Source organism: Notolepis coatsorum (genome assembly GCF_963971535.1).
Source record: "Notolepis coatsorum genome assembly, chromosome: 19".
Lineage (NCBI taxonomy): Eukaryota > Metazoa > Chordata > Actinopteri > Aulopiformes > Paralepididae > Notolepis > Notolepis coatsorum.
This window is the reverse complement of record NC_140183.1, coordinates 79,727,219-79,750,001: the sequence shown is the minus strand read 5'-3', so window position 1 is coordinate 79,750,001 and position 22,783 is coordinate 79,727,219. Positions and strand designations below refer to the sequence as shown.

The 22,783-nt window shown below is 40.8% G+C and overlaps 1 protein-coding gene across 3 annotated transcripts in view; it reads right to left on the bottom strand.

The window, feature by feature from the left end:
- Positions 1–262: 262 nt before the first annotated feature.
- flad1 (flavin adenine dinucleotide synthetase 1) overlaps positions 263–22,783 on the bottom strand; it is a 55,719-nt gene continuing 33,198 nt past the window's right edge. For all 3 annotated transcript variants that reach the window (XM_084335897.1, XM_084335895.1, XM_084335896.1), the window contains exons 4-10: positions 21,526–21,639; positions 13,784–14,051; positions 12,814–12,961; positions 8,370–8,468; positions 6,771–6,960; positions 5,179–5,252; positions 263–682 (exon numbers count right to left, since the gene is read on the bottom strand). In XM_084335897.1, the coding sequence (XP_084192023.1) occupies positions 547–682; positions 5,179–5,252; positions 6,771–6,960; positions 8,370–8,468; positions 12,814–12,961; positions 13,784–14,051; positions 21,526–21,639 (1,029 nt within the window). In that variant the 3' untranslated portion in view covers positions 263–546. The remainder of the gene's footprint in view (positions 683–5,178; positions 5,253–6,770; positions 6,961–8,369; positions 8,469–12,813; positions 12,962–13,783; positions 14,052–21,525; positions 21,640–22,783) is intronic.

Here is a 22,783-nt window from a genome sequence, read left to right as displayed (position 1 = left end):
CTGCCTCCACAAAATCACATTATAAATTCAGATTTTCTCTCATATTCTGACAGAGGAACCATTGATCTGAATGAACGGATAAGCTAAAATCAGGCTACTGAATTATATGACAAACAGAACTTTCTTTATCCATATATTATTGAATTTCCTTGCCGGAAATGACGTGTTAAGTCAACTGTATGCTATTAAAAAAAACATTCTTATTATTCTTAACTATCGGATGTGCCTTAAAAAGCTTCATAATATAAAATAGAAACAGGTGGTGGATTCACGTTTTATTGCAAATCACAGAGCTCCATTTAGACTCCAACTCACACACATGTATATAATACACAGAGACAAACATTAGTCCAACGCACGCACACATTCCTCAGTCATTGAGAGGTGTCTTTACATTTTGAAAGAAAGAGAAAAAGAAAGTGGGATAAAATTGTCCTTGATCAGCCCCCCACCCAGGTTCATCATTGACTGTCAGTTCATCATTGATTTACAGCAGTGGGCAAAACTCTGCCCCAATCAGCAGCCAAGTGATGACATGTGACTCCATCAGGCACGAGAGTTGCGTTCCTCCTCCTCGTTCACCAGCTGATAGGCTGGCTTGTAGCGTTTGACGCCCCTCCCATCCACTGTCTGAAGGGAGGTGTTCCGGCAAGTGTTATCCATGCTGCCCAATGAGGTGTACCTGTCAGGAGAAGACGGACAGGATGGCAGCCAATCAGAAATCAGAGGAGAGGAGGGACCAAGAACAGAATGAAAAAAATGCACTTTGCAAAGGTTATATGAGGTAGGAAATTTACTCAGCCTGCAGATTATAGAGCAACAATAGTGTCTATTTGGGTGGAAATATGAATATAAACAAGAACAACTCTGTTGGATAAGGAAAGGAACATCTCAAAACAACACACATCTCATTTAATACAGCCTTAGGCAAACATGTATAAGTCAGTTCTCGCATTGGATATTTCCAGCTTCCAAAGTCTGGTTTTCATGATTTGTTTAGTCAAAATGATGATTTAAGTCTTGGGGACACATTTTTTAAAACTACTCCCAGCTCTGTTACAGCAACCCCAAACAACCCCCCCTACCCAGCAAAAGCAAAGGCTTGAATATATAGGCATAGTTTAGCTGTTAAGTTAATGGCTTGAATATACAGGCATAGTTTAGCTGTTAAGTTAATGAGTGGAATATACAGGCATAGTTTAGCTGTTAAGTTAATGAGTGGAATATATAGTCATGCTTTAGCTGTTAAGTTAATGAGTGGAATATATAGTCATGCTTTAGCTGTTATGTTAATAGCTTGAATATATAGTCATGGTTTAGCTGTTATATTAATGGAGAATATAGTCATGATTTAGCTGTTATATTAATGGAGAATAAATAGTCATGGTTTAGCTGTTATATTAATGGAGAATATATAGGCATGGTTTAGCTGTTATATTAATGGAGAATATATAGGCATGGTTTAGCTGTTATATTAATGGAGAATATATAGGCATGGTTTAGCCGTTATATTAATGGCGAATATATAGGCATGGTACAGCTCTTTTGTTAATGGTGGAATATATAGGCATGGTACAGCTCTTTTGTTAATGGTGGAATATATAGGCATGGTTCAGCTCTTTTGTTAATGGTGGAATATAAAGGCATGGTTTAGCTGTTATATTAATGGAGAATATATAGTCATGGTTTAGCTGTTATATTAATGGAGAATATAGTCATGGTTTAGCTGTTATATTAATGGAGAATAAATAGGCATGGTTTAGCTGTTATATGAATGGAGAATATATAGGCATGGTTTAGCCGTTATATTAATGGAGAATATATAGGCATGGTTTAGCCGTTATATTAATGGAGAATATATAGGCATGGTTTAGCCGTTATATTAATGGCGAATATATAGGCATGGTTCAGCTCTTTTGTTAATGGTGGAATATATAGGCATGGTTTAGCTGTTATGTAATGGTAAATATATAGGCATGGTTCAGCTCTTTTGTTAATGGTGGAATATATAGGCATGGTTTAGCTGTTATTTTAATTTAACTAAATGTTAAATGTAACTTATTGATAAAACTCCTGGTACTTATGAGCAAACTAATAATTAATACAGTAGATTATTGAGATGTTAATAATATTCAAACCTAAAATATAATTTAGCAGAGTTAAAAATACACAGGCATAGGCTATGATGATATTTATAATAACTTGTGCCTGCTTCTGAGGGAGAGAGAAGAGAGATAGATTGATTGTGAAACAGAACTTGTGCTTTCCATCTCTCTCTCTGTACGCACGTTGACTACGCCCTTGAACGAGAGGGACATTCGTCTCCAGAAGGCACAAGCTATCAGCTCAGTTCATTGTGTGTAAAACACAGTGTGAAGATAGGTCTGGCAATACGATACTAGTGTGGCCTTGTCCAGTCCATTTGTAGATAATTCTGTGAGTTCATCTTGGGCGGCCTATGTTCATAATGAATATAGCGGCATGGTTTAGCCTGGTTATGTTCATAATGAATATATCGGCATGGTTATGTTCATAATGAATATAGCGGCATGGTTTAGCCTGATTATGTTCATAATGAATATATAGGCATGGTTATGTTCATAATGAATATATAGGCATGGTTATGTTCATAATGAATATATAGGCATGGTTTTAGCCTGGTTATGTTCATAATGAATATATAGGCGTGGTTATGTTCATAATGAATATATAGGCATGGTTTTAGCCTGGTTATGTTCATAATGAATATATAGGCGTGGTTATGTTCATAATGAATATATAGGCATGGTTATGTTCATAATGAATATATAGGCATGGTTATGTTCATAATGAATATATAGGCATGGTTATGTTCATAATGAATATATAGGCATGGTTTAGCCTGGTTATGTTCATAATGAATATAGCGGCATGGTTTTAGCCTGGTTATGTTCATAATGAATATATAGGCATGGTTATGTTCATAATGAATATAGCGGCATGGTTTAGCCTGGTTATGTTCATAATGAATATATAGGCATGGTTATGTTCATAATGAATATAGCGGCATGGTTTAGCCTGGTTATGTTCATAATGAATATATAGGCATGGTTTAGTGTGGTTATGTTCATAATGAATATATAGGCATGGTTTAGTGTGGTTATGTTCATAATGAATATATAGGCATGGTTTAGTGTGGTTATGTTCATAATGAATATATAGGCATGGTTATGTTCATAATGAATATATAGGCATGGTTATGTTCATAATGAATATAGCGGCATGGTTTAGCCTGGTTATGTTCATAATGAATATATAGGCATGGTTATGTTCATAATGAATATATAGGCATGGTTTTAGCCTGGTTATGTTCATAATGAATATATAGGCATGGTTATGTTCATAATGAATATATAGGCATGGTTATGTTCATAATGAATATATAGGCATGGTTATGTTCATAATGAATATATAGGCATGGTTATGTTCATAATGAATATATAGGCATGGTTATGTTCATAATGAATATATAGGCATGGTTATGTTCATAATGAATATATAGGCGTGGTTATGTTCATAATGAATATATAGGCATGGTTATGTTCATAATGAATATATAGGCATGGTTATGTTCATAATGAATATATAGGCGTGGTTATGTTCATAATGAATATATAGTCATGGTTATGTTCATAATGAATATATAGGCATGGTTTAGCCTGGTTATGTTCATAATGAATATATAGGCATGGTTATGTTCATAATGAATATAGCGGCATGGTTTAGCCTGGTTATGTTCATAATGAATATATAGGCATGGTTATGTTCATAATGAATATATAGGCATGGTTTAGTGTGGTTATGTTCATAATGAATATATAGGCATGGTTTAGTGTGGTTATGTTCATAATGAATATATAGGCATGGTTATGTTCATAATGAATATATAGGTATGGTTTAGTGTGGTTATGTTCATAATGAATATATAGGCATGGTTTAGTGTGGTTATGTTCATAATGAATATATACCGTACTTTTCGCACTATAAGCCGCACCTGACTATAAGCCGCAGCAGCTAAATTGAATGATGTGTACATATATAAGCCGCACTGGACTATAAGCCGCATGTGTTTTAATGTTTAATTACCATATGTAAGGAGTGGAGACTGCGGCTTAATTTGACTCAACACGGGAAACCTCACCCGGCCCGGACACGGAAAGGATTGACAGATTGATTGCTCTTTCTCGATTCTGTGGGTGGTGGTGCATGGCCGTTCTTATATTGAGCTTTAAGTTCCCACCTCTACAGAGAATGACTCCCATTGGGACACAATACTGTCGGACAAATAACAAGAATTAACTCATTTGTATTAAGTTTAGCAAATAAGGAAACAGATAAATAACATTTCACTACAGTAAAAAGCAATATTTCGATTTTCGGGTTTCGTCCACATATAAGCCGCACCGTTATATAAGCCGCAGGGTCGAAAAATGGGGGAAAAAGCCGCGGCTTATAGTCCGAAAAGTACGGTAGGCATGGTTATGTTCATAATGAATATATAGGCATGGTTTAGTGTGGTTATGTTCATAATGAATATATAGGCATGGTTATGTTCATAATGAATATATAGGCATGGTTTAGTGTGGTTATGTTCATAATGAATATATAGGCATGGTTATGTTCATAATGAATATATAGGCATGGTTTAGTGTGGTAATGTTCGTAAACACTCCCAGTGTTTGCTTCCTTTAATGTAGCTGTGATGTTGCCCAAATAACACATGTCTTACCCTTTATCATAGAGAATACAGTAGGGCGACTTACCCTTTATCATAGAGAATACAGTAGGGCGACTTACCCTTTATCATAGAGAATACAGTAGGGCGACTTACCCTTTATCATAGAGAATACAGTAGGGCGACTTACCCTTTATCATAGAGAATACAGTAGGGCGACTTACCCTTTATCATAGAGAATACAGTAGGGCGACTTACCCTTTATCATAGAGAATACAGTAGGGCGACTTACCCTTTATCATAGAGAATACAGTAGGGCGACTTACCCTTTATCATAGAGAATACAGTAGGGCGACTTACCCTTTATCATAGAGAATACAGTAGGGCGACTTACCCTTTATCATAGAGAATACAGTATAGCGACTTACCCTTTATCATAGAGAATACACAGTAGGGCGACTTACCCTTTATCATAGAGAATACAGTAGGGCACATAGAGAGTCCTCAAAAATGACCAGATGTCATGATATGTCCAGTCCTGTTAGAAGGACAATACAAGACAGAGGGGACATGAGAGAGAGACAGAAAGCAAGCATATAGAATAGAATAGAATAGAAATACTTTATTCAGCACTATAGATCGCTCACAGTAAACAGTAAACATGTAGGTGTTCAGAAACCCGACTACCTGAATGAATACGAATAAGAATAAAATACGGTCAGGTTCTTAAAATGTTTTGATATACATTCCGTCATGTACGTATATACATTCTAAAATATAAAATATACAGTCAAAATATACAGAAATATACATTACGTGTACAGTAAAAAGTGTAAAATATCGATTTAAAAGTAAAAGTCCAGGAAGATTATGTCAGATAGTACTGTCACCCTGTGCTCAGTGATGCAGTGAGGCACAGTGATGATATTATGATGGCTGTCGGAATGAAGGACTTCCTGTGCCATTCAGTGTCGTGTGTGTGTGTGTGTGTGTGTGTGTGTGTGTGTGTGTGTGTGTGTGTGTGTGTGTGTGTGTGTGTGTGTGTGTGTGTGTGTCTGTGTGCAATTGACGTGTACAACTGCCATAGCCGTTCATACGTCGGTGGACTAATTAGCATAATATTGGCGGGTCTTCACACCAGTGGAAATGCAGACAACAATGGGCTGAAGGAACATTAAGTTTGCTTGAAATATAGTTCCTGTGACTAAAAGTTCCGCGTACTTTGGGTCGAAGCGGAGGTGAAAGATGAGGTTCCCGTTCTAGCTAACTTTCCACCACTGAAGGTAAGTGATATCTGAAGGCAGAAACTACAGGTTTCTTACAAAACTTTTTGAAGGCAGAACTACCGGTATATGTTTCTTATAATCATTTCCCGTATGGGAGTGCACACGCTTGTGTGTGTGTGTGTGTGTGTGTGTGTGTGTGTGGCCCACATCTCCAAGAGAAAGACTAAACAGTTAGCAAGGTATTTCTCTATATCTGCTATTATTGGTAGCCGCTCTATTTAAGTTTCAAGTTCAAGTTTCAAGTTTCAAGTTTCTTTAATAGTTGTCATACAGAAGTACAGAATACTTTTATACAAAATGCTTCTTACTGTTTCGCTCCAGAGACTGTGTTAGACAAGATAAGTATGAAATAAAATGGTATAGCATGTAAAATAGAAGTAAAAATAGAGGTCACAGTGTTCAGTATAGACATATGTACATATGTTCGATGCAGAATAGAAGTAACCGAGTTACCATACAATATACAATATACTATGCAATGTACTAATATACAATACTATATAGTGCAGAGACGGCGTTGCTTTTTGTACCAATAGAGTGGATAATAATCTAGTCTTATGGAAATGCTATTGCATCTGTTAACCCACATTTGAAACAGCCATCCGTGTCAATATTGTATGTGTACGACGATGGGTGCTGCACCGTCACAAACGTAATTGAATGACTCCCAATGAGCTGATTGCACCGTTAGTGTTTATGTCCTTAATGTACTTTGTATTTATGTGGACATAAATAAAGCATTTCAAATGTGTGTGTGTGTGTTGTCTCACCAGCAGCGGGTTGACCCTCATGTAGGCGGGCCAGCCGGGGTCGGTGGGGCACATGGCCGTGAGCGTGTGGGAGGACGGGTCGCTGCGCCGGGTCCCCATCAGCACCGCGCTCAGCTCCGGCCTCCGCTCGTGCACCTCGCTCAGCGCCTGCCGGATGTTGCCCTCCACGGAGAACAGCTCCAGGTCGTATCTATGGCACAGCACAGGAGACTAGGGCTGACCTTCGAATTTTTTTGAAGCTTCGGGGCCGAGATTCGATTTTAATTCGAAGCTTCGAGATAAAAAAAATAATAAAATAAAAATAAATAATATATATATATATTTTTTTATGTTGTGGGACTTGTACAGCACTTTGTTCAACTTTGTCAGTGCTGTAAAGTTTAAACCTTTTTAAATCTTAGACAAACTAAACACTTTGCTTTCATGAAATATTGTAAGCCGTCATTTGAGGCTTTATAAAAGCAGCACAATGAACACAAATCTGCCAGTGCAGAGTCCGACCTCATCTTAAATAACAAACAGCTGATTTTGCAAAAAAAGATATATATAATATAATATATTCGAATTTTATTTTCATATTCGAATCCCATGCCCATCGAACGAAGCTTCGAAATATTTAAGACAGCCCTACAGGAGACACACGCTGCCAAATAAGGAGCCGTGGTGTTTTGACGCGGTGGACGTTCTTGGATCGCCGACTTTTAATCACTGCTCAAAAGAAGTTAGATTTTACGTCACGTCGACTGTACATACAGAAATAGGCTAAAAAAGAAACGTAAAATATTAAATCATAACAATAAGACAACAAGGCGAGGCAAAAAAGTAAGGATAACAAATCAATGAAGTCACGTACAACTTGATTGACAAAGGTTGGAGATCAAGGTTTTAAACTCTGCAACAGAGGGGAGAAGCTTTAAGGATTGTTGGAGTTCATTCCATGATTTATGTATGTTCATAGTGAAATGCAGATTCACCCTGTTCCGAGCAAACTCGAGGAATTTACAGAATTGTTGTTGATATAAAATTATAAAAGATTGTTTTTGTTGATGGATGATGGTGAGCCCTAGGTCTACTGCCACTGATAACATGATTGACAGACTATGATAGCCATTATCGCTTATTTAATATGGATAAGCTGAGCTAAGTATTTCCCCCCCAATACGTATTCTATTGATTGAGGTTCACGGATCTCTTGTGGCCTATTGTGATAAAATAAGCCTGAAGAAGGTCCCAGACCCAAACGTTGCACTTAATAAACTTGTGAGTGACGACAGCTAGTTCTACTCCACCGACACACCTGTCTGTCACAACAACTCTTATTCAGGTGTGCAGGAGACTTTTGATGACCTGAATCACTATCCCTAAAATATGAATCTCACATAAATAAAATAGACCAAAGATATTCTGCAAAAAAGCAGCAACTGTTTCAACAATGTCAATACGTTTTCTGGAGCATCTATGTTGTTGTTGAATCTTTTGGACTGTTCTAGTTTCCTTAACTGCTGCACCAGTGAAACAGTGGATATTCATATATATATATATATATTAATCTCAACTATATATGACCCAGACACAGTCTAGGACAGAGTGGTTGTTCACCTCTTGATGGTGTCCTGAAGGAATCTCTCCATCTCTGGGAACGGAGAAACAATACGAATGTACAGAGCCTTCACCTTGTCTTTACCGTCAGGATACCGCCTGACAGATAGAGACAGAGAGACAGAGAGAGAGAAAGACAGAGAGAGAGAGAGAGAGAGAGAGACAGAGGCACACAGAGACAGAGACACACACGTACACACACAGACAGAGAGAGACACACACACATATACAGAGAGACACACACACATACAGACAGAGAGAGACACACACACACACACACACAGACAAAGAGAGAGAGACACACACACAGAGATAGGCAGATAGGTGGGCAAGGAAAGGTCAAGACAGGAGGAGGGGAAACAAAGAAAGACATTCAGATTAGAGAGATCTCTTCCACTGTGTATTCACCCAATGGACCTGTCTCAAACCCTGCCCTCTTTTCTTGATCCTCCAATCACAACTGTCGCTTACCTCGGACAAACCAAGTTTGTCCGAGGTAAGCGACAGTTGTGATTGGAGGATCAAGAAAAGGGGCAGGGTTTGAGACAGGTCTATTGACCACATTCACACAGCGGCCATTCTGCTCTTATGTCATGCTCAGGTTGGGATCCCACCGAAGGTGGGAACAGGGTGGAAAGAAATCCCAACCTGAGCATGACATTGAGAGCTAAATGGCCGCGGTGTGAATAATGGTCAACACCGGTCTGGACCAAGAAGCAGGAAAAACACTAGAGGCTAGGTTTTACATTTTCAAAGTCAAAGATTTTATTTGCCATGTATGGACGAATCCACATTGGAATACAGGTACAGAGCAAACATTTTGTATATAATATGGTGATTTTACATTATGTATACCAGACTATCTTGAAAAATCAATAGAGAGATGTTATGAAAAAGAAAACACTCAAGTGTATCGTCTCCAATAGTGATCATGTCGCTAAAGAGACATCATATGTCTTTACTCGTGCAAGACCAATCCGCTTGAAAAGCAAACGAGCCAACCTGGCGTGAAGACACGGCCGTCGTACGTTTGGTCTCAACGGTGGCAACGGTCGCTTTGCCATTTACACAAACTGGAACATTCCTACATGTGCAACCTGTTCAGTATTCATAGGCTCCAGGGCGCTAACAGGTTCCATTTCATATTCATCGTGAAGAGTGTGCCCGACATTTGTTTAATCATAACCAGGTGAATTTCTCACCAGACGAGCGCGTCCTCGCCTCATCTCACACCCGGCAGTCTATCAGACCACACGCCAGGAACCCCGTCTTTTTCGGGCCTATTATCGACGGGAACGACAGACAAACACACATCCCCCCCGTAGTGCTAACGGCACAGCATGGTGCACCAAGCAAAACCATTTTTTCCCCTATTTTTTCTTTTAAGATGTTAGAACTTTCAACAAATGAGCGCCGCACTTCAAATGGATTTCCTTTAGTTGCATAGCAACAACCGCAGCCTCGACCAACGCTTTCCTCGAGCATCAGCGTTTCATGTTGCTACCGGCAGCTAAAATAAGAGGTGCCCAGTGGAAACAAAGCCCCAGTGATTCATAAATAGAGATATACTATTTCTTGGAGAAATACTGAATCTCGGAGAAGAATTATAGGGTCTATTTTCACAACAGAATAAACAGATCGGGTCCCCGGAGTGCTGTTTGAAGCTCGAAAGCTTCCTGAAAAGTTACTCTTTCATGGTTGTTGTTGTTATTTACAATGGCAGGGCCCGCAATTTAGTATACAAACACAATTTACTATCCCAAGAAGTATCTTCTAGGCTTACGTTTGTATAGTGGCCCAAAATATTTGGTTTTGATTTATCGTATAGAATAATTCTATGAATTACAGTAGTAACTATGTTTTGTAAACTACTTGCAGGCTATGCCAATGTAAACACATTTCTGCATAGTGTACCTTCAACAACGTGGTTGCCAAGGAGACCTTAAATTGAGGTAAAAGAGAAAACAAACAGCACATGAAAATTGTAGCTTCACATCGAACGTTTATAGAATATAAACAATGTTTTGTTATACCCTGGGGGGGGGGGGGGGGGGGGGGGGTGAGCTGGTCACTGACAACTCAGAAACAAGAAGTGTGGCTTTTGGAGAAGCCTCTGTGGTATAAGTCCAATGTTTCCTATTCATTGTGAAGAGTATAGAGTATAAGGAGTATGCCCGTATTTGTTTAATCATACCAGGTGACTTTTTCACCACGCAAATGCCTCTTCACAACAATAAGATGTTATTACTAATTCTATAGTGTGAATGTAGGAATGAATGATCATTTATAATGCACGTTGCTAGACACGTGCTAGAAGTGCTTTACAATGTAGAGTGGAAATTGCCTCCTTCGCCACCATTGTGGTATTTTCCTGTTCAAATAAGTGTTTTAAATAGCTTTACATTCTGACAGCCATCACTGATATAGTCAGTCGTCTACATTTCCGACAACGGCCTTGACCGGGACTCGAAGCGGTGATCTCTTGGAGCCCCACTCCATGCAGTCACGCTGCCAGACCTTCTTGAGTCGTTTGATTGGGAACTTCTCAGCGGGAACCTACTTTAATAATCCCATGGTTGGGGGGGACGACGTCTGAGTTAAAGGTGCTGTACATTTAGTTTTGTTTGTTAAAATAAGTGGTCTACATGTTAAAATAAGTGGTCTACATGTTAAAATAATAGCTCTACATTCCGACAGCGGTCACTGACTGTCTGGTCAGTAACATTGGGTCTCCCAGTCCCTCCCCTCTGCGGTAAACACAAAATACATTTTCTGGTATCCCGTTCCCACCTTATCCAATCAGGAGAGAGAACTCCACACTGCAAAAATTCTGCAAATTTGGCTTGGCAAGATTTCTTGAAATAAGTAAAAATATCAAAGTCTGCTCCTATTGTCTGTTCACAATGTTCTTACTGAAATGGGAAAGGGAGCATTTAGTTATTCTGCTCCCTCGGCTTGGAACATGTTACAGAATGACCTGAAACTCTCTGGCTATGTATCACTGGATGCTTTTAGATGCCTCATGAAAGGACTAGAGGTTGAATCAATGGTCTGTCGTTGTTTTGATTTGCACTAATAGTCTATTGGTGCTGCCTGCCCTGCTAGGTTGCCTCTGGCTCTGATATTGGTTGTTTAGTGTATTTGTGTAATTTGTTGTTTTTTGTATTATGTGCAACTTTTGTATTCCTTTGCTGCAGCTTGTCTTGGCCAGGTCTCACTTGAAAAATAGATTTTTAATCTCAATGTGACTTTCTTGGTTAAATAAAGGTTAAAGATCCCCTATCTTATAAATGGCCTTTTCCAGTGGTTTGCATTGTTTTCTAGCAATGTGGGGTTGTACCAACACTGACTAGATGTGAAATCTCTACCCAGTCCCGTTTATTCAGTACAGCCGAGACAGGAACCTCCCCCACTGAACCAAGCCATTCTGAATTTACACCGATCTGTGATGTGTACGAAATCTGATCTGCATACCTCAGCTCCTTCTGTGGTTGTAGCCACTGCCCACAATCAACAATTCGAGGAAGTTAGCGTAACATTGAAATTAGGAGCAAAACGGGCAAGCAGCGAATACGTCCTTGCACTCATTTCCTAATGATATTGTGCTCCACGAGCAATGGGCCGTGTTCGTTTTTGGATTTTTGCAAAGACGAAGGACTTTATAATGCTGCAGTGATTTCCTGGGTGTTGCTAAAGAAGAGAGCTAGCCTGTACCAAGTCTTCGGGACCGAAAGAAAGTATCGAATCAGTAAGTACATACGTCGTAATTAGTTAATTAGCAGTAGGACCTCGTTCATTCATCCGTTTGTGTCAATAGTGTATTAACGTTAGCGTTTGCGGTACTCCTCCATGTGCGTGCAATTCATATGGGAATTTAAGCTGAGCCATTGGCCATTGATTCACTGTCAGGGTTATATTTATTATAGACAGAAGTTGTCAAATCATTACTCAGCAACTGTCAACTGTCTGCACATGTGTCAATAGTGTATTAACATTACTATTTTACGGTCGCGTTTCTGCGTTTTGCGGTTTTCCTCTGTGCTAGCGTATCAACCATCTCTTAGGTAGGCTATAGTGCAGGTGGGTGACTGTCACTCAAAGCGCATTGCGAATATGGGCGGAGCCCAGCCAAAAACTGCTTGGACTTTGAAAGAGCAGAAAGTGGTGCACCAAAGTACTTGATTAAAAACACAAAACAATGAATTTTATTGAAAAAAAACGTACAGATGTGTTCCATAGACTCACAGCAATTGTGTAAAATTGCCCAAAAAGAAGAAAATAGGGGACCTTTAAATAACAAATAAATTATTATCTTCTTTATTTCCCTACTACTTTTCATCTCCCTCTCATTCTGTCTCTCTGGTCTTTTGTTCTCATTAAATAATTTCCCGCCCCGAACCGTTCTCACTTCCTTACACCCCCCCCCCCCCCCCCCCCCCGTTACCGTTTCAGCGCGGCGTAGTACAGATGCAGTAGTGCTGTGCAGTCCTTGCCTCCATTAAAGCCAACGCAGACCTGCCCCGTGGAGTACTGGTCCAGGGCCGTCTCTATCGTCTTCAGAGCAGACGATACTCGGTCACCCAGGAGCGTACCTGTGATGAATGGGTTCACGCAGACAAGAGGGTTGTAGGGAAATGTAGTCAAATTCATGCTGGTATGACATGTGGGTTTCCTTCTATGCTAACGTGATTTTAAGTCAAAACTTTCTCTTAAATAGGTGGTTTTCAAACTGTGGCTCCCTAGCAGGGGGCCAGGTGGGATGTGGGAGTTAGTGTTACATGGAGTCCGCAATTTCTCCAAGGCAATTTGTGAACAGAATATACTGTACAAATGATGCTATTCCTAGTCTTCTCATGACATATTTTTCCATTACAATACGGCGCAATGTCACAGCTCATTGGCCACGGTTGTCATTTAATGATAACCACCTGCTATTTGATCACAACCAAGATGCCTGCGATCGAATAGTATGAATATTATTTTCTCTAACGACTTTGAGCTAAACTGAACTTTTTGCCCTCATCCTGCGACAAACAAAGTTTGTCCAAGGGAAGCAACGGTTGTGATTGGACGATCGAGAAAGTAGGGCGGAGCTTAAGATAGGTCAAAATTGGTTCCCTGCTGAGGGTTAGTGTTTTAAAACCACTATTAAACTATGAAGAGTAACGTTTTATTATGGACTGCATTTATATAGCACTTTTATCCAAAGCGCTTTACAATTTATGCCTCACATTCACACATTCACTCACACATTCACACACAGACGGTGGAGGCGACCATGCAAGGTGCCGACCTGCTCATCGGGAGCAGTTAGAGGTTTAAGTGTCTCGCTCAGTACAGGGAGGAACGGGAATCAAACCGGGAACCTTCCGATTACTACCACCCCCCCCCCCCCCCCCCCCTTCTGCTCTCACCGCTGTTGGCCAGCGTGTACACTTCTGCGGTAGCGATGGACACCGGGTCGGTCACTAGGGGCACCACGCTGCCCCCCGGCAGCTCGTCCAGCAGCTGAGCCCGGGCTCTGTCCACCTCCTCCTGGCTGTCCGAGTCCAGGACCAGCCTGACGCGGTGGTAGTTGCTCAGCCAGTCTGGGTAGGAGCCCAGCGCCACCTTGCGGCCCCAGCCCGCCTGCAGCCGGGTCAGCACCGGGGCGATGGCCGTCTCCTCTGCGTCCACAAACACCTGGCACAAGAGGTCAGCGGTGTCAAGAGGGCATACACCTGCACATATAACCCACATAACCCTGTGTGATAGCATGTACATTAATGCTGTATAGACCTGTTCGCTGTTTACAAACGTACGGTGTTCGAGCCAATCAGCAATACCAACTGATAGGGTTGGGCATTGTTTGGATTTGAACGATTCCGGTTCCGATTCCGATTCTCCATATCGATTCCTGTTCTGAACGATTCTCGATTCCGATTCTTTGAGGTGCAGGTCACAGCTTATTTAGCAGGAGATTTTTTTTTTTTGAAAATTTAAAAAAAAATTCATACTATTCACATTTTCAGTTGACTTGATACAGTTTAATTTGTTTGCTGTACTGTAACTAGGGTATTAATTAACAAAGTAAACAAAAATTTTTATTTTTTTATTTTTTAAGAATCGAAATGCAGGTATGTTACTTCCGGTTCCAGAACCGGAAGTTAGGAACCGGTTCCTAATTAGAACCGGTTTTCGGTGCCCAACCCTACCAACTGAGTCACGTGACTAGGTTACCCCCCGGACCTGCGAGAGCTGCTGCGCCAAGAGAAGTACAACGGGGCTCTATGGAGGAACTATGGCACTCCCCTCCCCCCTGACTAAAAGTTGTTTCAAACGAAAACGGCTGGATGACATTTTGCCAAATCAGCAGCATGGCTGTGAGTGTGAGTCTTTCACCTTTTACATAGCTTTGGCATGGATTGATTGTTTAGATCGCTAGCATGGCTAACAAATGCAAATATATTGTAGTCTGCCCCGTTGTTCTGACCAGGATTATGTTCCTTTCTGCCTCAGGTCTGCGCATATTGTCATTACGTCGGCAGCGAACAGGTATATATACCATATATATATAATATATATTAGGGATGTTCGATATTGGCTTTTTTACCGATACCGATATAGTCCAACTCTTAATTTCCGATACCGATATCAACCGATACCGATATATGCAGGGTCCCCCCCCCCCATGGCTGAATTGCCAATGGCTAAATTGGAGTATTGCACAGTGCAATACTCCAATTCAGCCATTGGCAATTCAGCCGTTGGATGGGGGGCGCTGTTGAGCGGGCCCGTGACCGGACCTGAAAGCGCCCCTGGCTATGCGGCTCTGCAGCTGCATGCTATTCGCAAATCCGCATGAGCCAGCTCCCGCTGCAGCTGTCGTTATCAGAACACTACACACATATCATAATGTTTACAGCAAACCGTAGTTGATCACCAGGTATGTTTTATTAACGTAGAATAATTCATATATATATGCGCGCACTGACAGTCGGCTAATTGACATTTCCTGTGAAAAAAATAAAATCCTCTCGTCCCGTTTGCATCCCAAAAAAGATTTCTGTTCGTCCCAAATCAATATTTGATCGTCCCCGGGACGACGGGACATCGTTAGTCTCGAGCCCTGGTGAGTGAGTGTGTGTGTAAGAGCACAGCACAGCCAGGCAGAGAGAGACCGAGGGAGGAGAGATATAGAAAACGGCCAACAAGATTAGTTTGCAACATTTAAATAAAAAAAAAAATTAAAAAAATCCATAATTTCTCGAGTACCGATAGCAAAACCGATAACGTCGGAGCTTATTAACACAATGGGGGCCAAGGACGGAGAATCCGTGTTTCGAATCCATGTGTTGTGGACAGAGGCACGGACATATCCGTGGGAAATTGTTATTGCTTTTATTCCATTTTAATAACCTATTCAAGGTCGCCGAGCGGCACTGCATGAACTCTATGAATTCGACAAGGTGCAATACCGGCCAGATCCTCTTAGGGGCGCTATCGCGCTACTGCAGTGTGCCCTGTGGGCGAACGGATCAGTATTTTTTTTCAACTGAGATTTCAGTTAGCTGGATTATGGATGTGCAGCATGTAGCTTGTATTACGTTTTGGATTGCGGATTTCACTATGCAATAAGGGGATTTATCATCAGCCAATTGACATATCGATCTACCAGATGGCGATCGATAACGGGGAAATGCTCGGGGGGGGGGGGGGGGGGGATCAGCCCGGACCACGGTAAGATCTTTTTCACGTAAATTACAGCCCGATCCGGCATTGTTTTGATAGCCATCCAGGCGATGGGCCTATGTGGTTAGTTAGACGAACACGGTTATTGGTAATCAATAATAATAAACAACGTCCCCCGCCCCCCCCTTTCATGCATACATGCTTTGGGATAGTCCCGATCATATGCAGTTTGAGTTATTTCTGTAGCATCTGTAAAACGGAAATGCCATTGGATATAACGTTAGCAGCTATTAGCTCTATATCTAGCCTTCCAGAAACTATACTAGTCCCAAATCCCGTATAGCGCTTATATTCACGGCGCTATAAAATGAGAACCTATTGATGAATTTTTTTTCTCTTAAAGCCATTTTGAAGGGAGGGTTTATGGACTCAATTGACAATAAGAATGGACAGATAGCAATACTATAAAGTATAGATTTAGCTGTACAAACACCCCCACGTTTGTTTACAAAAGCTGGCCATATAATATACCATTATATTAGACGGGCCCCAATGGCCATCAATGTGTTTTATTTTACCTTTATTTTACCAGGTAGTCACTTCTAATTTAGTACCGGTTCCCGTTTAGAACCGGGTTTCGGGGGGCATCCCTAGTTCTCTCCCCTCCAGGTAGGATTGCATCCAGCTCACTGATAAACCAAATTGCCAATTGCTTTTAGCTTGTCAATCAGAATGGAGTGATTGACCGTGTCGAAGGCCTTTTGTAGGTCCAGCATGACCATGCCGCAGTATTTGCCCGCGTCCACCTCTTGTTTGGTGTTGTCGTTCAAATAGAGAAGGCATGTGTCAGTGGAGTGGGATGTTCTGAAGCCAGATTGGAATTTGTAGATTCGATTTTTTCCCGCAAGGTACTTGTCGACCTGTTCGTATACTATATTTCCCATGACTTTCGAGATGGCGGTAAGAATAGAAACAGGGCGGTAGTTGCCTGGCCCGCCTGGGTCTAATTTGCTGCCCTGTTTGTGCAGGGGGGTTACTCTCGCAATTTTGAAGTCTTTGGGTACGTGTCCCTGTTTTATGGAGAGGTTTATTATGTGTGTGATGACTGGGGTGGTGGCGGCTGCTGAGTTTCTGAGGAATTTGGAGGGGATATCGTCATGGCCAGTGGCCTTGTTAGGTTGGACAGCGATCAAGTACCTCAGCTGGTGTTACCATTTCTAGTTTGAAATCGTCTTTGCGGACCCCTAGGTTATTGTAGTAGGCTATGATGTGTTCTACCCCAAAATGCCCTGAGTGGGAGGGTAGTTTATTTACCAGTGTTGTGGCTATGTTTGTGAAGAAAATGTTTAAGTAATTGGCCACTTCCAGTTTGTCTGTGATAAGCGTGTTGTCCGTCTCTATGTTTATGTTTGAAAATCTGATTTTACGTTTTTTACTGCAGCCTAGTTGATTATTTTTTTATATTTGATATTTTTATTAGTTTTTTAGACATTACAGTAGACAATACGAACGTGACATACATACACTTATCTACAAAACAAACAAAAGACATAAAAAAACAAAACAAAAAAAACAGATCAACACCAACAAATTTGTAGAAAGAAATATATATATATATAATAATAATATATATAATATATAATAATAATATACATAACATAATATCTAATAATAATATATCATTATATATAATAATAATAATAATTAGATAAAAAAAAAAAAAAAAGATAGGATATATATATATGAATAAAAGAAAAGATAAAAAAGAAAAAGTTCTCAGAGTATTTCGTGTTACAGAGTCGTTCCTATACAGTGTCCTTGTTTCAGGAGGTGAGATAAAGATAAAGGGTTGCCACACCACATCAAATTACCCACTTGATCCCCGTAAAGTATATTTAATCTTTTCAACTTTTAAATGGTACATTACATCGCAAATCCATCTGCCAAATGAGGGAGGGTGTTCATCTTTCCAGTTCATAAGAATGAGACGTCTTGCTAGAAGGGAGGAGGAGTAAGCGATGCAGTTCAGTTGTGCTTTTGGTAGATGTAAGTCGTAGGAGAGAACACCAGAAAAAAAACAGGAAGTGACACGGTTCCAGTACCCGACCTGCCAGGTCTGAGTAGAGCCTAGTTGATTAGAGTCATTTCCAAAGTTCACAGGGTTTATTTTAGTTTTCCTCAGTTTTGTCATTGATGAAATTCTTTTTTGCAGTTTTGAGTTCAGTCACGTGGGCTTGGAGTTCACTGCTCGAGCTTTTGGTAAGCTTTGACTGACTTTTACGAAACTCATTTTTTGTCTCTGGTTTTCATAGTGGTCAATATTTCAAGTGCATCCACGGCTCAGTGCGATTTTTTACCCTGGTGGTTCTTAGGGGGGCCATGTCGTTTAGTATTGTTGAGAATTTGGTTGAAACCAAGCCATGTTTCTTCAACTAGTGTACCACTGAGCTCTTCTGACCAGTCCAGGCTCTCCAGTTCTAGGTTGAAGGCCTCGCTAGAGTAGGTTTTGAGGTCTCTAGATGTGACTGTTTTGTGACAGCCAGCCTTTTGTTTTAGCTTTTTGCAGGTACAGAATATCATATAATGGTCGCTTAACCCGCATGCTATAACCCCTTTATTGGAGATCTTGGACTTGTCAGAGGTCAGAATGAGGTCAATGCCTGGTAGTCTGTGTTGATTCACATACACGTGTGGGTTGGGTGATTAGCTGGCTGAGGCCATGCAGATCGCAAAACCTACTGAATGACTTGAAGATGGGTGCATCTTTTCGTTGCATATACGTGTTCCAGTCTCCAATAAGAATTTTGTCTACATCCTCAACTCCAGCTAAACACCCGTCAAGTGTATCATAAAAAACAAAATAAATGGACAAGAGAAAAATAAATCTTAATTTGGTCAGTATTGTCATTTGGACAAGCAAAGCCATTACTTTAAGTTGCAGGCAAGAAAGACAAGTCTGTCCACTGTCTCTGGTTTTAAAACTGCCCTGTTGCAGGTCACAAAAAAAAGATTATCGATCGATTATTAAAATATATCGCGATAATTATCGTTATCGTTTTATCCCCCAGCCCTAATTCAAAAGCTAGGCTAGGGTTGCTGCGGTGATGTGGAATTACCCATGGCTAATAAACTCATGACAACACCGGTATTACTGCTGACACCGTACATTTGACAAAATTACACTCAATATCTGTAGAGCGCTTACTTTGATCTTTAACGTTATGCGGCTACATTGATCCATTGTGTCTGTCCGTCTACATCTGTCTAAGTTATGTTCTACAGCAATACCTTACATACATTTCCGATGTAGCTGCAGCCTTACTGTTGCTGGATTGGACTGGTCCTCTGAGCTCCTCTCCAGTCAAACTGCTGCAGGGTTTAACCTCTTAAGCCCGATCGGCCCGGTACAAGATTTATTTCAATGGGCCTTGTAGAAGTGGAGCAATTTTTCATTTACTTGGATATGTACTTTTAGGCGAATCTTCTGAAAATATGGCTAGGGCTCAACACTTTCAGTGCCGGGCCGTGTTTTCCTTTTTACCCCGTTGAATGCCACCATCCATGGCCAATGTTAACGTTAATATCGCCTAATCTATGTTTAAAATTATGGCTATGTGTCTAATCTGCCCGTCGCTTATCAAAGACTCATTTTCCAGTCAACATTGGCAAGGCAGATTGTATTTTTATCGCTTCATTTCCGTTTGATAGCATTTTGAAAATCACCCGTTTTCCGGGGAAAAACAACCCATGCCTATGATAATCGCCTTTTACTGAAATATTCCAGAACGTTGTCATTTGTCGGCCTATTTATTAATCGTTTTCAACTAAACGCTAGATGATCGATAGTATATGTGTGCGCTGATAATCGCTGCACTTATTTCCTCATTGATTTAACAGTGGCTGCGTTTACATGGACAGTTTATTCCCCTTTTCATTCGGAATTAACGTTAAATCCTATTTAAAGTTATCATGTAAACATCTGAAAATACTTAATTCCGAATGAAAATGGCCATTCCGAAATAAAATCCATTCCGATGTAAGTGGCCGGTTTATTCCGTTTATCATTCCGAATTAAAGCTTTTTCTGTCCATGTAAACGCTTTTTCGGAATTAGTTCCCCCCGGTCTTTCTGCGCATGATCGCGCATAGGCTACAGTACACATAGATGATCGCGAACAGGGGCACATATTGTTCCATAGCATACGCCTTCAGTTGATCATGACAAATCCTCTCTTACCTTGACGATTAAAAAGCCTCCATAATTTAGTAAATAAAGCTGTAGCCAGCCAGCTAGTATTGATGCTATACAAAATGCTATCCACAAAATAGCTACATAGCTAACCAACTAAATACAATGGTATCCTGAGGTAACGTTAGATACAACGTTTGCTAGTCGAAATGACTGGACACACACAGGGACAAGTTAAACATCAATCAATTAATTTATTCCAACAGGTAGTTTGATCTGCATGTGAGCCGCGGTCTTTCTCTCCTCTCCTTTGGAAACTAATGATGATACGTAACGTTAGCTAGAAAAAGCACAGAACCGGCCGGCAAAAGTCAAGCTGCTAGCAACAGACACTATAATACTTCCGTCGGGGGATTTCAAAATAAAAGAGCGACGTCTAAAAGCACCGTAAATAGGTTTATTTTGTACATTATCTAACGTTAACACGAACCTAAACGAACTTTAGATTAGTTTAGGTTCGTGTAACGTTAGATATTGTAAATAATAAACGTATTTACGGTGCTTTTAGACGTCGCTTTTATTTTGAAACCCCCCGCCCGGAAGTAAAAATGATGCTTATTTGTCTGCTTGTTATCAATGGGTTGCTACATACGGGGTACAATGTTACATAGGCTGTGCGTCGATGTTGCAGAAGCATAAAGGCCTGCAACACCTTTGCTTTGTCGATGTTGTGGTGCAGTTGCTTTGAAGTTGCTGTAGCATTTAGAGGCCTTTAACGTTAGCAGAATAGACACACCGAGAGTCTGGTTAATGTTGTTTGGTACGCTAGCACAGTAGCTGAGAATACCGGTCGCAGCTGTTTGTTTACTTCTGGTAAACGTAATGACGTTAACATCCTGTTTACGTTTACCCAATCAGAAGCCTTCCCAACCCCAAACCTTACGATGACTCGAAAACTCCCGATTAGACAGTGACTTTCATGTAAACACCTTGTCGGAATTAAGATTTGACATGTAAACTCGCATGATTTTTTTTTACATCCGAATGATTTGATTCCGAAGTTATAATTCGGAATTAAAAGTCACCATGTAACCGCAGCCATTGATAGCTTCGTATTTTACAATTATTATTATTATTTTTTTGATGAATGTGGGCACTGATATGCAAAGATGAACTAAATGGGTTTTTAATTCCGGTTGGGCAAGTAATGTGCTTGATACCTGCCTGAATACTGAGTAACACCGGTAACACAGACTACCGTGGCAAGCCTAGCGCAGTCATGATGACGTTACAATACCTCACGGGTGTGAAAGGTGGTCCCCGAACCGGCAAACAGGTGCTCCAGCCCATTGAAGGCCCTCTCCAGAAGCGACGGGATCCCGGGGAAGATAAAGACGTTGCGCACGCTGACCTGGAAGTAAAGGAACCAACACTGAGGTTGTGTCTCAATTGCAAGATAGCTTCCTTTCACCTTGTTACCTAACTAGGAACATTCCTAACGAGGTACCTTATTTGACTGTAGGTAACAGAAAGAAATGTTCATTTGAGACAACCTTTCTAGGCAGCATCACGTGACCAGCTGAGGTCTAGGCACTAGCTCACATCCCAAGCCACTGTCTCTGTTCCTATAGTTTTAAAACAGAAACACAAGCCAACCTACCTAAAGATTCCACTGTTCCTGTGGTTTTATGGCCTTTTTATTAGAAGGTTAATGCCAAGCTCTTTCTTAAAAACCCTGAAGTTGATATATAATTTGCGCATCATGAAGCGATTTGCAGAGGTTTACTCGTGAGTGAGGAGATGGACACTACAGCTCTTTTCCTTTTTGCTTCGGTTGAAATCCTTTTCCAATATCATAGGCCTATACGTTTCCATGTGCCAATACTGGAATTATCCTGAAGTACATGACGCATGATGCCGTGTCAAGGCTGGCGTGTGAGCTAGTCACTGCTCCTAGTCACTGGTCTGTGTGTCCAAGGCAGTCGGGTGATTACCGTATGTATCGTCTTGTTTTTATAATATTTTTTTTACATAAACTCGTAATGTTTCATTTATTATTGGCTTCTCGTTTGCATATTCTTTTAATTGCACGTAAAGCATGTAGGCCTGTAGGTTATCATCCTGTCATGTGATCAGCCAATGTTCTATCCTGTCTTTCATGCATCAACTGATGGCTGGATCAATATTCCTGTGGGTTGGTGTTGCGGGGGTTAGAGGCGCGGGGCGGCGCTGGTTATGATATTGACCAACGAGCTACATTTAGGCTTTAAATTCACCAGGCTTATTTAAAATCGTTTACCCTACAAATCATATCCAGAGACAGACACACTCCCCACTCTAATTTAAGCAAACATGGTGTGCCAACTCCAACAGAAATGTCTCCACGAACCTGCAATTGTGGAATTGTTCAAATACCCAGTAGTTTAAATGGAGTCTAGTTGGAGGCAGGGCACACCCGTCCACCTCTCTGGGGGGAACACATCGCTGCGCCACCCGTTCTGTGCCAAAGCCACCGCTCCTCTAAACACAGCCACCAGACTTTCTCCAACTGAGGC